The 17,450-nt window shown below is 39.1% G+C and overlaps 1 protein-coding gene across 5 annotated transcripts in view; it reads left to right on the top strand.

Annotated features, from left to right (window-relative positions):
- Nucleotides 1-17,450, top strand: part of BTC (betacellulin) — a 58,329-nt gene that overhangs the window by 17,940 nt on the left and 22,939 nt on the right. For 3 of the 5 annotated variants that reach the window (XM_031470700.2, XM_031470699.2, XM_010982925.3), the window contains exons 2-5: nucleotides 755-853; nucleotides 8,762-8,879; nucleotides 13,551-13,697; nucleotides 15,419-15,529. In XM_031470700.2, the coding sequence (XP_031326560.1) occupies nucleotides 755-853; nucleotides 8,762-8,879; nucleotides 13,551-13,697; nucleotides 15,419-15,527 (473 nt within the window). In that variant the 3' untranslated portion in view covers nucleotides 15,528-15,529. Of the gene's footprint in view, nucleotides 1-754; nucleotides 854-8,761; nucleotides 8,880-13,550; nucleotides 13,698-15,418; nucleotides 15,530-16,997; nucleotides 17,348-17,450 lie in introns of those variants that run through there. The other 2 variants (XM_064485415.1, XM_010982917.3) reach the window with 1 other exon arrangement.

Here is a 17,450-nt window from a genome sequence, read left to right as displayed (position 1 = left end):
TTTTTTTTTAAATATAAACCACAATATCATTATCTCACTTGAAACTATCTACAAGTCCTTAATATTATCTAATGTCCAGGCCGTGTCAGGTTTCCCTGATTATCTCTAAGTGATTTTTACTGTTGGTTTGTTTGAATCAGGACCCACTCAGTTGACTACACTTTGTATTCTGAGCTGTCCTAGCCACAACACGAGTTCCTCTCTCCCTCATACATTTCCATGAGGCCTGTCCTCCTCAGAGACAGAGATGCTTAGCTGGAGAAATGTGAAATTTTTAAATAATCCCTATGAACTGAGTATCTGGTTTCATCTCACCAGAAGGAAGCACACACAATAATTAATACCTGAGAAATACTGGGTCTGTGTGGAATGGAGAAAATACATTGCCACACGGGGCTCACCATCCCTTCTCCCTGGAAATTCTGTGTATTCATCAAGTGGCCGAGAACTTCCTCTATTTTTCTGCTTGTAGGATAAGGCTGCACCACATGCTATGGTCAGTTCTCCCTACTTAAGGGGCCAGGCCTTGTCAGATATAAATGATGCTGGCTTGAGAATTCTGTCTTGAGCCCTGAGCTTAAAATATGAGACAGGCTAACCTGTGGACGCCCCCTACCCTGCCGCTCCGCGGTGGGAGAATGACTTGGAAATGGGAGACACAGGTTTGTTATTTTCATAAATCGTCATGACTTTGATAGCATCTTTCACGTCGAGCATGTTTTCATGTTTGTTTTGGTTCTGTTTGAATTTGAAGGTCTAGTGATCCTCCACTACGTCATTGCAGATGGGAATTCAACCAGGAGTCCTGGAGAAGATGGCCTTCTCTGTGGAGATCTCGGGGAAAACTGCCCAGGTAACGCTCAACAAGTGATTTGTTTGTATTTTGTCAGCTTTATATTCAGTCTCAGAACAGTGATCTCCCTATTCTATTTTTTAAATTTCAGAGTTATTTATTATTTACCTTTTTAGTTGACCTATAGTCAGTTTACAATGTTGTGTCAGTTTCTGGTGCACAGCATAATGTTTCAGTCATACATACACATACATATTCTTTTTCATTATAGGTTACTACAAGATATTTGAATATATCTTGTATATCCATAGGTATATACAAGATATATGAATATAATTCCCTATGCTATACAGTATCAACTTGTTATTTATCTATTTTATATATAGTACCTGCACCTCTCAAACTCCCAATTTATCCCTTCCCACATACTTCCCCGTCCTTGTAACCAGATCTCCCTAAATTTTAAGTTGTTGATAATGTAGCAATCATAAAACTAAGCAGTGTTTTGAGCACATGCTAATGTACCAGGCACTGGGCTAAGTGCTTTACATACAGTAATTCATTCTCTCCTTGCAGGAACCCTATGAGCTGGATATTTTTTTACTCTATTTCAAGATGAAGCCTAGAAAGGAAACATAATTTGCCAAAGGTCACACAGTGGTATATAGCAAATCTGGGATTCCCTTTCAGGTCTTTTTTATTTTAGTGCTTCCAGTCTTTGTCATTATACCATTTTGGGCATTACAGATGTGTGCTCCAGCCTCTAGCAGGAGATCTCTGGGCTGGATCCATAGAAAAGTTGGCATATTCTATTCAAATTAAAACTTTTTTTTTTTTTTTTTGCTATTTTATAAGTTAAAAGAAGGGAAGAAGGCAACAATTTTTAAAATATGTTTTACCTTAGAGTTTCTTGAAAAAGTATTCTCAAAGTCATTAATCTGAAGCAGAGCCAGCCTTAGTAAAGAGTCAGACAATAAGAATTTAGATTCTGTGGGCCATGTGGCCTTTCTTACAACTACTCACCTCTGCGATTGTGCTATGAAAGCAACCATAGGCACTATGCAGATGAATGGCCTTGGATATCTTCCAACAAAACTTTATTTAGAGAAACAGACTGTGAGCCAGATTTGGCTATTGTGCCATAGTTTGTTGATTCCTGGTCTAAGGTTCTGCCTGTCCTTTATAGATTGTGTGCTCTGGTCTCCTACAGGGGTTGTTTCTTGTTTTAAAACAAAACACAACACAGGACAATTCCAAAAGTAGGACAGAGTGGAGAAGAGCCTCCTGTGTTCCCTGGAAGCCTCTCTGAGCTGGGAGTGTGGTGACTTGGGGTTAAGTGCTCTTTTCCTAGCACCTTGGGGACATTGTAACTGAGCCAGGAACATGCTGAGCAAGTTGTCCTGATGTGAGTCACCAGCTCCAGCCCAGTCTTCCTCTATCCTCCCTCACACTAGTGGGTGGTCTGGGGAGCACCCATAGCCTGTGGGATCCATCGCTGTCTGAGGTCTTGCTTGTATGGGTCTTGTTGCCCCTGTAGTCAGAAGGACAAAGCCAACTTTATATGTCTGTGTGCTTTTCTTCAGTCTGGTTTCAAATGTCTTAAACAATGGCATTTTCACATTTCCTTTGGGAGGTCATTCCATAATCTGACGTGGACAGTGTTAAAAAGTCTTTTTCCTCATTATCCTAAATGTATTTTGTAATGTTTTTATTGTAGTAAGAACATTTGACATGGAACCTACCTTTTAACAAAATTTTGAGTGTAGAATACAGCATTCTTAACTATAGGCATCTGAGGTTGCACAACAGATCTCTGGAAACGATTCATCCTATGTAACTAAAACTTATAGCCATTGAACAACAGCTCCTTTTTTCCTCTCCCCAGTAGTCCCTGGTAGCCACCACTCGACTCTCTGCTTCTGTGCATCTGGCTATGTAGGTAACTCATGTAAGTGGAGTCATGTATAGTTTTGCCTTCTGTGACTGGCTTATTTCACTTAGCATAATGTCCTCCAGGTTTACCCATGTGGCTACATATTGTGAGATTTTCTTTTTTTTAAGACTGTGTAATATTCATTATCTGTATATACCACATTTTCTTTATCCATTCATCTCTTGGTGAATATTTAGCTTGTTTCCACAACATGGCTGTTGTGAATTATGCTACAATAAACATGGGAGTGCAACTTTCTCTTTGAGACCCTGATTTCAGTTCTTTTGGATATATACCCAGAAGCCATGTTGCTGGATGATATGATTGCCCCATTTAAAATTTGTGGAATAAACACCATACTATTTTCCATAGAGGCTATAGGTTGCCTTTTCAGTCTCTTAATTGTTTCTTTCCTATGCAGAAGATTTTTAGTTTGTTTAAGGTCACAGGTAAGTGGAGTAGGCTGACATGAATTTGGAGAGACCTGGCTCTAGAATGTGTGTTGTTAATTTCCATGCTAAAGTCTTAGAATCATGTTGTGAGATCAGAATGCTGTATAAATGGGGGAAATTCTGAAAAATAATTGCTTAAAAGTCCAAATAAGGACAGTAGCTTCTAGAAAGAGGAATTAATGTGAAGTGGGAGCAGATTGTTTCTGTTGAGTGACTGTGTGACCTTGAGCAAGTCACTTAAGTTTTCAGAGACTTAGCTTGCAACCTGTAAAATAAAGAAGTGCATTAGATGATCTTTAGGAATCCTTCCTGTTTCTAAATGACTCTAGGATTTTGTTTTCAGATAGCCCCAATCTTTAAGCATTCTATTTTTACTTTTCTATTTTCTATCTTGAGACACTGATTCATTCTGCCAGTACTTATGAGCACATAATACACAGGAGGCCCTGTTCCATGTGCCAAGGATGCAACAATGAACAAAATAGTTAAAGGTGAGGTCAGAGAAGCAATGGGAAAAGAGAGGTAGATGCCATTTACTGAGATGAGGAAATACCCCATTCGAGGGGGAAGATCTCTTGCTCCATTTTGGAAGTTAGGTTGAAATGCCAGTTAGATGTTAGGAACAGCTGGCATTGAGGGAAGAAATCTGGGATAGAAGCAAAGTTGAGCATTGTAACCAGTAAGGTGTTTGAGGCCAGGAAACACCGAGCGAGGAGGCAGGGAGAGGAGAAGAGATAAGAAAACATTGAGCCTCAGTGCACTGCAAAATTTAGAGGTTTGTGGAGTTGAGGTGGAACCAGCAAGGGAGAATGAACAAAGGAGGCATCACATGCATTCTCGAAAAACAAAATAAAATAGTTTTTTTCCTGTCCGTTCGTCTTTGTCTCCTAGCCTTGAATAATTTTAAATACAGGAAATACACTCAAACCGTAACCCTTTTTTCCTTTCTTTAAAGAGCTAGAAGGAAAAGGGCAGCCCTAAGGGAAGGTCCACTCCTGTAAGCTCAGAAATGGTTGGCACAGTCCTTCTGGCGAAAAGACCTACTGATCAGGCCTGACTGGTGCCCTGTGTAAGTGTTTCCTAGTAGCCCAGGAGGGTAACAAGTATGTCTGTGGGACTTATTTTTCTTTTCCTGGAGAGACAGACCCATTCACATTTTTATAGGAAATGGCATTGAATGTAAGACAAATGGAAATCCTCAATTACAATACATCATCCAATTTTGCACTTTTTCAAGGACATCATGAATTTACATTCCCCTGTCTCAAGGAGCTAGTTGGCAAGATAAGAAGGAAAATTAAGTTAAAAAATATAAAACTTTCTTCCTCCCCTCTTGGCTTAAGAAGGTTGTAAGAAGAAACTCCTCTTTGGGAAGATGCCTGGAAGCCAAGAACTAGAATGTTAGACCCTTAGGCTCTACTTCATAGACTAAGAGGAAACTTTTCTCCAAACTTTGCTGCTACCATTTAACTCTTCTGTGTTGCTCCCCCCCCCCCCTTTTTTTAGATCAGATATCTGTTTGGGAAGATAAATTTATAGATATTTGTTTTCCTTTTTCTCTCTTTTTGTTAACGCTTGTGAGACTTATAGCTAAAAATTTGGTATCCCCTTTTAATCTCTTACACAGAGATCTAACTATGTAGCTAACTAAATTTTAGAAATACAAGAGATTATAAACATTGTAATGAGATTTACCAAAAAAAAGTATTGTAATAATAATTGTGTATTACCCTTAGAATGGATTTCAGAAGAGTTCCTGATATTAATGTCATTTACAAAATTATTACATAGATTTTAATGAACATTATTCTAGTAAGTGAAGGAAGCTTTTATGAAAAATAAACCTAGTATATCAATGGTGAAGGCTTTTAATCACATGGCTTGAGAATAAGAATCATGCACTAAAAGACTAAGAAATCACACTGTTTAATCAAAGCCTCCATCAAATTAAGGAAAATTCCATATTTAAAACAAGTCATTTAGGTGTTTGCTATGTTCCTCCACTTCAGTTTGGTGCAGGAGAATCCATCACATCTCATCTATCTATGTGACCTAAGGAGGGTGACCACTTCTTGTCTATCTGCCCATGCTATCAAAGAAAGATGTTCTTGCTTCTGATCCCTTTCACCAACTCTTAGAAACAAACTTTGACATCAATGACCTGCAGTAGCCCTTGTGCTTTCTTATTTTATTGGCTTTAGAATCTTTGAAATGCAGCATCTCATGAAGGGTTTCTGAGATGTTAATCATAGTGCCCATCCACTTATGAGATGGTGTTGTGATCTGGCCCACTAGTGCATGTAGTTTGCCTGTGCAGTTTTATGAGACAGACTCACTCTGTCCCATAACATTGTTTTGATTTTGGGAATGTGGGCTGGAAAAGAGTAAGGTGGAAGGGAAAAAGATCAATTAAGTTTTACCACCCCCAGGATCAGGGGAATCTTCACAGCTCTCACATTTTTAAGACCATGCAGTTCACTTCTTAACAGAAAAACACAATACGGTGGACTAATCATTCTTTTGCCATAGGATTAACTTTTCCCTTTTCTTGATAAACATCTCTGGGATGGAAGGGTAGATTTTGCCATCCTGTTCCCTGTGTCATCAGGTCTCTTGATAGGCAGAAAATGTTAGATGTCACAGTTGTTCAATTTTCAGATAATGTGATCTTGATGAATATTAAATGAAAGCAACTGGAATTTTAGGTGCATTTCGAAAGGGGGAATGCTGATAAGCCTTCTCATTTCCATGAGAGAGGAAGAGAGGATCCCATCTGGTTTGGGGGGTGGTGTGCAGGATGTGTGATTCATTTTTCTTCCAGGTTTTAAATTTCCATAGAGAAATCACAGGTCATTTTCTGCTTGGTGGCATGGAAGGGTTTTTAAATCCAAATAACGCTGGGAATATTTAAAGGCATGCTTATTTGGCAAAGGAGAGAGTTCTGTGAGCAATCAAAACAGGGCCTGGCAACCATTTCCCTGGCATGGATTTGTGTTGCTTGGATGAACCGAGGCTGATCAAATCACTGCATCCAGCAGCTGCTGGTTAAGGCACTTCTTGGTGTCATGCTCTGTGTGGTGTTTATTAAAAGACTGGCTACATTTAAAGGGGCACGGCAGCCAGAGAAATTAGTAAAGTACAAGATACAGAGCCATGTGGTTTATATTTAAAGTCAGGTGTATTTTGCAAAGTAGAAAAGACTTTTCTGGAGCACAGCAGATCTGTCAGTACTGCTTCTTAAATTCATCTCCTCGCCCTTCATTCCCCTGTCCCTGGCTCATATACTGTGTGTCTGTGTGGATCAGGTGTGCCTTGGACTCCTCCTTCCCCCCTTGACATCTTCCTACTTTAATCCATTCTGCACTTTCTTACCTAAGACACTGATAAAATGCTTCACAGTTTAGTTTTTGCATTTACCGTTTCTCTAGAATCGCCAGGATTTTCAAGATTCTCTTTATTGTCCCAGGCACTTTGCTAGGAATTTCCACATGTATTTTTGACTTGAGCCTCTCAACCGCCTTGTAAGGTAGATGTTATCATCTTCAGTTTCCAGATGATGAAACTGAGGCTCAGACAGCTTAATTAGCTTGTCTGGACCCAGAGGGCCAGCTAAAGGCAGAGCTGAAAATGAAACACTAATTTCCTTTTCCTAATCCACTGTTTTTCCCACCATTTCGTTTCCAGTGTCTCACAACTGTCTGTGTGGTTTCTATGGCTGTTTTTACTAGTTGGTCGCTTATTATTGACTTTAATTTGCTCCATTGTAAATACCAATGTAGAGAGTTAGATAGGCTATCCCTTATCTCTTCGATATTTTCCAGTGCCTACTACAGAGCTCTGGAAAGAGGAAGTACTTGACCAGTGGAATTTGACTGATCGATTTTTTTTGCCAAAGTACACAGATCTTTGCCTCTGAGTCATGTTGCAGTTTTTCCTGGGAGAAATTTCAATGAGTCCCGTTGATTGGCATGCATGGGAACAAATATCTGGCACATACAAGGAGTCAGCATCGCTGGTAATCAAGTCAGCAATCAAAACCAGGTCAGCCAGCTCCTCTGCAACACTCTGACCCCCTCTGAAACCCTATGACCTGGCATCACAGGAATCTGCTGTGTATAGATCACTCAGATTTCTTTGCGATTCCTCTTACTGGTGGCCCTGGGCAATCATATATACTCATGTCATAATATTAATTAAGTTGTTTAGTAGTCATTGCTGTCAATAAAATGATTGTTTAATGTCACTGGGGTGCCGTATCAAACCTAGTGTGAAATGCTCTTCTGAAGTGACCACCACGGTCTTTCTAGTTCCACAGTGTCCGTGGCTGTGGAAAGTCCGACCCTGGGCTGCAGCTGGCTAGTCAGCTGTTTTCTCTGGGCGTGGGCACCTGTCTGTCGTGAGTCAACACGTGGAGTAGCTTGTTAGCATTTCTATATTGTCTCTCTTGACAATCCTTATTTATTGAAACTTTCTACAGGTAAGTGATGGAGAAATTGTTACATATTACTGCTCCCCTCCCCCACGTTGAAAAAGTAGGCAATCAAGACTCTAAAAGGTAAGACAAGAAAGTCAGGATAGGATTGAAATCCCAGATATGAAGCTCCCAGTGTTTTCTTCCTTCAGGGCAAGAGAAACCCTCCAGAGGTCAGATGAGAGGGAGAACCTCCCATTCAGACAAGCAGAACTTCCGGGTGCCTTAGGCTGAGAGCAGATGACAGCTACCTGCTTTACAGAGCGCCAGAGCGGAGCAGTCAAAAGCTTGGACTCTGGGGCAAGACCGCCTGGGTTTGAGTCCCTGTTCTGCCCTAGTCCTGCGCTAACTGCATGATCTGGGAAGGTGACTTAGCCTCTGTGTGCTGTGCTTTGCTCATCCATAAGTAGGAATTAGAAGGATACTTCCCTCACAAGGCTGTTATGAGTATTAAACGAGTTAATACAGTCTTCCCTCCAAATCTGTGCATCTGCGGATTCAACCAACCACAGAACCAAACCAGGGAGTATAGGGGGTCGACGGTAAACACCATTTTACATAAAGGACTTGAGCATCTGTGTATTTGGGTATCACGTGGGGTCCTGGAACCAGTCCCTGTGAATACCGAGGGAAGATTCTCTTTGTAAAGCATATAGACTGGCATCAGGCACTCAGTAAGTGCTAGGTGTTTAAATTTAAAAAAGAAAAGGAAAGAAAAGAAAAGAAAAGAAAAGAAAAGAAAAGAAAAGAAAAGAAAAAACCGTCTCACTTTTCAGTGCCGTCAGTCCTATGGCTCAGTCTTCATGCAAAGAAGAGCCTTCTCTCTTGTCACAACGATGCTTTACCCTTTTAACAATACCAATGTTTCTGAGAAGTAGTTTGGGCACAAGTCTTAATTAAAATATGAAACGTTCCCATCACAATTCCCATTACTATTCCCATTCTAGAGTTAGTTTCTGGTCACAAAACTCAGACATATTCCAGTGAGGAGAGAAGATGAGAGATTGGCATCTGGTCTACAGAAAAAGTGGCAGCACAGGTAGGAATATGATTCTCCTCCCAAATGTGTATTTAAAGTGAGTTGATTTATTGAACCTTTTCTCATTCTTCAGCTACCACCACACAACCAAAGAGAAGAGGCCACTTCTCTCGGTGCCCCAGGCAATACAAGCATTACTGCATCAAAGGGAGATGTCGCTTCGTGGTGGCCGAGCAGACGCCCTCCTGTGTGTAAGTGGAGCACGAGGAGCTGACCAGCAAAGGTGCAGGCTGGTGCCGGCTTGGGGCTTGACAGCACTGGAAAGTCTGAGCTAACCGAGTTAGCTGGTCCTGCCACCCGACCACTTGCTTAGGGGCCCGCAGCTACTTATGGAGAAACTGACGCACACTTTCCTGCTGAAATTTGAGCGTGCGATCCCCTGCCAGGCGGGACCGTGTCCTCTGCTGCCTTGCGCAAGCAAAACTGTTTCTGTCCAGCATTAAGGATGCTTTTCAGCTCAAATAATCTCCCAGGTGGTGCCAGTGGAAACACATTCTTCTGGCATGTGTTAGGTGGTTCACAGCGAATGTAAATATGAAGGCATTTCTGCCAAATTAAAAGCTACTTTTGCAGGGGACAATTCAGTGGCTAGAAATCAGTCCTATTTACAGAGATTCACGAAGCCTGTTGAGTATAGCGGGGAACTGGGAGAAAAGTTCTCTTTCCAACTCTTAGCAGATGGAGTCCAAGTTTAATTTTACTCAGGCACAAACAGATGTTTTGCATATCTTCAACATTTATTCTCTTCTAAAAAGATGTTCCTCTAAAGTGCTGTCTGAGACTACCTCATAGGGAGCAAGGTGGTTTTTAAGCACAATTTTGATCTAAGGTTTATAGAATGTTTATGTTCTTCTCTGTGCTTGCCCGACAGTCCCTTTTTTTTTAAAACAAGTATCTCAGAACAGTGATTCCAAGCCCTGATGCAGTGGAACATTGAAGAGGAATGGACTGCTTCAAAGTTTAATTATAATTAAATTTAATTAGAAAATAAATATACAGAGATAATAGAGGAGAGTAAGAATTGCTATGTAAGAAAATAAGAAAGATGTGCTTGGGAAAGATAGAGCTAATTTTAAAAAATTTTCATTTAATTACTAACTGGCTTGGGAGAGTATAATGAACTTTAAAAAGATTAATAATCCCCTTTAACCAGTACATTTTTCTAACTGGTCCTTCTGTCTGTGGTTGACTGCTCTTGAACACTGCTGCCTTCTAGAATGAAACCACAGCATGAGATTGACCTGCCTTAGATCAATACGCAGTCTGGCCCCTCAGTCAGAGGTTAAAACTCGTTTCTTCCATAGCTGCTCTGATCCTGGCTTATCTTTCTAGCTGTATCTCTCATCATATTCCCAAATGGTCTGAAATCCTACACTCCTTTGCAAGGTTTATTGGACAAGCTCTTCTCATAGTCTGGAAAGTTTATTCTTACTGATGCTTTAAGATTCAACTCAAATATCAGCTCCTCCTGGACCCCCGCATTGACTTGAGTTAGATGTCCTTCTTCTGTGATCCAGTCACACTTCTGTGAAAGCTCTTTTGTCCTGAAGCATAACTGTTGGTTTCTTTGAAAGTCCCCTCTGCAGCTGTGAACTCTTAGAGGGCGTTATTCATTTTCGTATTCAGTGCCAAGCACGGTGTCTAGGATTTGTGAGGTGCTCAGGAAATGTCTGATGAATAAGCAAGCAAATCCCTCAATCACGGTTCCCCAAGTGCTGTGCTAAATGTCAAAACCAAGGCCTTCGTCTGAACCAGGAACACCTTCTCAGTGGTGGAATGATACAAAATCGAGGGGAGGAGGAAGAGGATAGGAGTCAGGACATAGACTCTGGAGTCAGATAGACCTAAGTTAAGATTTTGTTTCCACCAGTTATAAGCAGCATTAACAATGGGTCAGCCACCCTTCCTAAGTGTTTTATCATCCACAGAATTGTTCCTTTCAAGTGCTGAAAATTAAGCAAAATAATACATCAAGCAAAAATACTTATTGTGGTACCCAGTGTAGAGTCAATGTTTGGTAAATTGTACCATTGAAATGAATGGGAGATATTCCACCTGGACCTGACTTTATAGGTGACTTGGTGTAGCCCTGATTCACCCAAAACTGCCTTGCTATTGGTGATTATGCTGTCTTAGGAAACCAGAAATATCTCCTCCTGCTTGGGATCATAGGGGTTTGTGGACTCCTGTCCTTACATAAAAAACCAAAGTGTGTTTCAAATAACTGAAATCCCTTCTTGGTCTTCTTAGTATTTTTTTTTTTTTTGGAACTGTTTGATCTGTTTTCAGATACATAACTTTTATTTATTTATGTGGCAAAGTTTGTGTAGGCAGTGTGACATGTGGTTGGACACATGACCTTGGGAGCCAGACTTCCTGCCTTGAATCCTAGGCCCACTCACTCTCTCTACACCTCAGTTTCTCCACCTGCAAAATGGGGTTAATAACAGCAACTACTTCAAAGGTTGTTATAGGGATCAATTGAGTTACTATTCATAAATCTCTTAGAACATTGTCTGATTATTTCAGAATAACCCCCCCAAATCCTGATTTTGAACAGTCCTCAAGGGTCATAGCATCTTTTTTTTTTAAATCATAGTGACTTTATAATAATACATTTTTTTTATTTATTTATTTATTTATTTATTTATTTATTTATTTATTTATCATAGCATCTTTAAATGTTATTTTTAATTCTAACTTATAATGTTAATTTGTAACATAAAATTAATTTAATTATAATTTTTAATTTTAATTTATAAGATTTAATTATAAGATGTTTACTAGATAGAAACTCATTCATTTACTCAGCATTTAATAAAAATTTACTAGCATCTTTCACCCTTTGCCTCTTCCTCTCCCATTGAAATGGCCATTGGCTAATATGTGATTAATTTGATGAGCAGTGAAATAATGTGAGAGCCATTATAACTGGCTATATAAGAATCTGACCTTGTACGTGGCTTCACTGGGTTATAACTTACAGGAAGGACTGCTCACTGAGAAAGTCATTTAAAGCATGGTTGAGCAACTGAACCCGGAGCTTATCATTAGAAAAACATTCTAAAAGAGCAGCAAGTAATTGCTATGTCTTTTATAGGCAAAGTTATTGTTTAAAAATGCTGTTTTTAGTAAATTTGTTAAAAAAAATTTCAGCTAATTGGAAGAGACTATATGTGTAAGATTTTAATTATAACCTTTAAAAAAAACTCTTAAAAATCTCCCTCCCACACATGCAATTAAAAGTGATATTCCCCCTAGGTCTAATCCTATATACAAGAGATTTTTGATATTCAAGATATTTCTAAGCTCTCTTCCAGTTATTTTGACCTTGAAATGAAGATCCCAGCTATTCTGCAGGAAGAAATTTTCCCTCATATGTGCTGAGGTCATTTTGCAATAGACAGCGTTAGGTGTTTTTTGTCCTTTGCTTACATTTAGTCTTACCTTTCAGTTGATGTTTGTGACTGAGCTAGATTTATTTTTTAAGCATTGTGTCGGCTATAGTATTGTCAGTAAGGGATCTCCTTACTTGAGAAATACAGGCTTTGTGCGCGTTAACTGCCTTGGCTTTTATCAAACATAAACTCCAGAGCTACCTGGCAATGGATCCTTTCTTCAAACAAACAATAACCAAAAAATGAGGTTACACAGAAATCTTTAAATCTTTTCAGGAAGCAGAGTTTCACGTGTCTGAGGTTGAAATAATTATGTATATGACCAGTATCTCTTTGTGTTTGGAATGAGCCCAAGGAGAAAAAAAGGGAACATATTTGTTAGTGTAAAGGTCCTGACATTGCAATGTATCATTTTGGTTTTAAAATGTCCTTTTCATGCATCTTTTAAGCATCCGACACAATTCAGAGAATACTGTGGATGGTCCGTAAATCACTGCTACTTAAGTTGGTTGAGTGTTGCTTGGACAGTCTTGGCTTGGTCCAATGGATCTGTATCTGTAACTTCAGACATGGGGGCATCTACTAAGTTGAGGTGAATTCAGGACTGAATATTGATAGAGTTGGGAGAATGAGAGAGGTGACAGTGCCACTTGGACAGCTTGTTGATTTCTGGTCACTGCACTTTACCAGGGTCATGGAGAAGAGAGGGGAGCATTCAGAGGACAGTGGAGGGGATGGTGTACAGATCTGAAAATGGGGCCTTTGAGGATCAGATGAAGGAACTGGAGAGGACAAGCCCTATGATGTTTTGAGGGGATGCAGTTGGGGGGGTGGTGAATAGAAGAGCATCACCTAAAAATCTGTGACTCCTACAAGTGGTAGAACTAGACCTGAAAGCTGGAAGTTATAAAGAGAGGCTGGGGGCAGCAGGGGTGGGGAAGGGGAGAAATCCTGTAGAATAACATTTATGGAACTTTCTGTGTCTTCCGTGGTTGACTATATAAAACCGTATACTTTAAAAATAATTTATAGTAAGAGAACTTGTGCATGCTGAAACTGTTTGCATTGCCCTCTGATGAAATGAGGGCTCCTGGGGGTTTTTGAATTCCCTGCCATGGAGGTATTTAAGCACTTGGGAGTGCTGTGTAGGGAGTTTATCACCCCTCCCTTTCAAACTCAGAATCTAAAATTTCAAGAAAATTTTAGTAAACTGTTACCATCCCTAGTGATTTATATTAGGCATATTGTTACTGATGTTCAAGTGATGACAAGTTTTCAGCAAAGTGAAGAATGAAACTTATGAATGCAGTGGTTGTACAGCTTAAAGATTTTTTTAAACCAATTGTGTCCTTTATTAATTCCAAGTAATGAAAACTGTTAGTTTCTTTGAAAAAGACATAGTAGAGATTCTTAAAATTTTTTCACTTTTCACTTTCTTGCCCTCTTCTTGTTCTATTTTTACAGCTGTGAGGAAGGCTACGCTGGGGCAAGATGTGAGAGAGTTGACTTGTTTTACTTAAGAGGAGATAGAGGGCAGATTTTGGTGATTTGTTTGATAGCAGTTATGGTCATTTTTATCATTTTGGTGGTTGGTGTCTGCACATGCTGTCAGTAAGTATTTTTAAATTTACTTTAAAGTAAATCTGAAAATTTTTCATCTTGTTCACAATTTCCTTTCCTTCTCTCTCTCCTACCTACCTTTTCTTTCCTTTTGGCTTTTATGTAAATTGCTTTTCACAATTTGCCATCCTTTACTTTGAAGTAATGAAACACATGACACTTGATTTTTTTTTTTCATTTCACTGAGCATAATTATTATAATTTAAAATAAAATTTATATAAATATCTTAAATGAAAAAAAGGAAGTGGGCAAAATGGATGAAGGTGACCCAAACGTACAAGCTTCTAGTTGTAAGATAAATGGGTCCTGAGGATGTAATGTACACTGGTGACTATAGTTAACAACACAGTATTGTGTATTTGAAAGTTGCTAATGGAGAAGATCTTAAAAGTTCACATTTCAAAAAAGAAACATTTTATAACTGTAGTGATGGATGATAAGTAAACTTACTGTGGTGATCATTTTTCAGTATAAACAAATATCAAATCATTATGCTGTATACCTGAAAAGGATACAATGTTGTGTGTCAATTATTTAGTCCTGTAGTCAGTCATATTTTTTGTGTGTTTGTTAGTAGGCTAAACAAGACTATTAAACTGTACCATGACACAGTAACTTTGAAAGATAGAAACAAGCAAACCAAAATGTTTTTTTCTTGGTCACACTGAAAACCTGAATTTTATTTCCAAAAGATAATTGCACTGTTTTTCCTGTCTTTACTTTTCACTATATATCACAGCCTCAGTAATCAAGAACAACCTTGTTTTCTTCTCTAAGACAGAATGGCTTGTTTCAATTCTTAAGTTAGTTTTGGAAACCTGTCAATTTTTTTTATCTGACCAGGACTCCCACAGAATCTTAAAGTGCTAGCTTCTTGTCTTGAGAAGTCTCCTGAACTGTTACACTTACTTTGAAGCTGTGGTACACCTTAGAAGAGGGTGTCATGTGATTCCTTTCTTTACAGCATCCTTGGTAGAAAAACATGAGCATAGCTATCAAGAGTCTAGGGTCTTTGATTTTCATCCCAGCTCTGGCATTAAACATTTTTGAGAACTTGAACAAATTTTTCAACATCTTTACTTTTATTTTCTGTAAGACAAGAGGATTAAACCAAATAATCCATAGGATTTCTTCTAGCTATAAAAGCAAAAGTTATTTTTAACATTTTACCTTTATGGCAAAAAAAAAATACTTGGCATTTTTATAATGCCAAGTTTGGGGCAGAGCTGGGAAATGCCCTATTTTACTGAATTTTGTATTACGCTTCAAGAAAACTGGACTGCAGTCTAGAATATCTAACGTATTTCTTAATATAGCACATCCAGAGCTATCCTCCTTCTCTTTGGTTTTCTCATGTCTGTTTCCTTTTTGTTCTATTTCTTGTTTACGCACTAAATACTTATCAGTCTAGTTTGTGACATGGCTTGACCCAAAAAATTTTCCTCTGCTCCCCATGCATTGTCAACAATCAGGTACCCTATCCTTTCTATATAGATACAACTAAATTCTATCCACACTGTTGCGGTTGTAGCTGTCATTTCAGCCTAGAGAAAGAGATGGATTAAGAGAGAACGTAAAATATATATTTTTTAAAAGGAACCCATACATTTCTAACAGTCTAGAAATAAGATCATAGGTCCTCTTGATGATTAATTTTGTGATTCTGTGAACTAATAGGCCCACACTAATTTCTAACACTTTATTTTCCAAGTCCTCTTCGGAAACATCGTAAAAGAAGAAAGAAAGAAGAAGAAATGGAAACTCTGGGTAAAGATGCAACTCCTATAAATGAAGACATTCAAGAGACTAGTATTGCTTAACGGTAAGTTCGATAAACATGGTTGATGGGAAACTAATCAGGGACATTTACCTGGTAAAGTGGGGCTTAACTGCATCTAGTAAATCATTGACTGGAATTTGATTGTGTTTAAAAACATCTCAAAATAAGTTGATGATTTTTTCATAGACTCTGAAGCCAAATAGAAGACTCTCTCATATCTTTCTTTTGCATGATACTGCAGAGATAGCACATGGGAGAAAGGACTTTTATATATGTTTTCTAATGTACTGAGATCAGTGTGCTTTCTGGTTCTGCATGGTTGTAGTAGTGACTTTATATTTTTATAAAATATTAGCGATATTTGGTATATTTTTCATTTGGGGACACAGGAAGAAGTATTTTAGATATCTCACATTGAAAGAACATAGCAATGTTTTAATAATAACCATATTTATTGAGCAGTTACCACATGCCAAGCATTGTTTGGAGCTCTTTAAATGTTCTATCAAATGGGATAGTGGGAATCACAAATCCCCCCGGATGATCCAATAAAGAGATTCTGATGAAGGGGCTGGGAGGGCAGGGTGGAGGGAGCCCATAGGAATGTGGGGGCTCCTAGAGTCTATCGATGGTGGGCAGCTGTGCCCCTCCTATGCATGGAACGGCTGGGGAAGAGTGATTTTGGCGTTGAGAGGCTGGCTGCACCCGGGTCGGGGGTGGCACGGTTTAGGCAGGAGCTACTGTAGCTGTAGCTGTGGATGGTAAGAGCCACTGCCAGCACTTGAACAAGGAAGCAGGCAGGAAATGGGAAGAATAACCCCAAACCTTCTCTCTCTTGCTTTCAGATCTTCAGCAGGTGCCTCCCACTAGCCAAACCCCATGAGAACTCAGAGGGTAGGGGAGCCCTTGTGATGCAATCTGGAGGTCAGCCAGCCCCGTGGAGCATAGAGCAGGGCAGAGGAAGGTTCCGGAAGGGCAGACCGAGCACAGCTAGCTCAGTCAGACAAGATTGTTTTGTCTGTAACAGCATCAAACCCAACCAAACTAGTTCAAAATGAAGGAGACGTATTGGCTCACATGCCCTGGCAGTCCAGAGGAAGCGTAGCATTCACACTTGCTTGTATCAGAGTTCCCACGCAGAGAAATATTATTTCTGTCTTTCTGCTCACCATTTGAAGAGTTGGTTTCATCCTTGGCTAATTCATTTTAGGTCATAGAAGAGGCCAGCAGGGATCAGGGCCACATGCTTCCTTATCTCCATCAAGCAAGAAACAGCAGTGACTTTCCATAGCTTTCCCAGCAGTACAAAGAATCTCCTTTCCCAGATCCTCCCAGCAGATTAATAGGGTAGAGTAAAGGCTTATCAAAAAAATTGTAGTGTTCTCCTAACTTATTACCAAAATGACACTAATGAGTTGAAAACAAAAATGCTGGCTCTAGATTTTTTTTTAATTACCTAGTATGTTTCTTTTGAATGGTTTGCTCCTTTTCCCCCCTCTTTTTTCTACAGTTTATGAAGGTACCTCCATTCTGGTGGCAAGCTACAAAATGCCTTACTCATTTGAAAATGGACAGAATGTGTCTCAGGAAAACAGCTAGCAACATGAATTTTAAATAATGTATTTACTTTTTGTTTGTAACGTTAACTTGTGTTGTTTACTATTGTTTTTATAATAAGAACAAATAATTTTATTATTGTATGGTAATTGGGGAAAAGCACCCAGTTAAGAAGGGAAATTTTAATAAACTTCCACTTAAGTTTTGTCACCAGGATTATTAGTCAAACAAACAAGGAAAATAGGAAGGAGTTTAGATCTTAGGAACTGAATTAATAATAAAGCTGCCATTTATCTGACACTATGTGCTAAGAGTGTGAAATATATTGTTTTCTTTAATTCCTTCAAGAACCTATGATCCTCATTTCTCATGCATAGAAACAGGCCCTAAGAAGTTGAATAATTTA

The sequence above is a fragment of the Camelus dromedarius genome, chromosome 1 (assembly GCF_036321535.1).
Source record: "Camelus dromedarius isolate mCamDro1 chromosome 1, mCamDro1.pat, whole genome shotgun sequence".
Classification (NCBI taxonomy): domain Eukaryota; kingdom Metazoa; phylum Chordata; class Mammalia; order Artiodactyla; family Camelidae; genus Camelus; species Camelus dromedarius.
The sequence above is the reverse complement of the archived record's forward strand: the minus strand, read 5'-3'. Positions and strand labels throughout refer to the sequence as shown.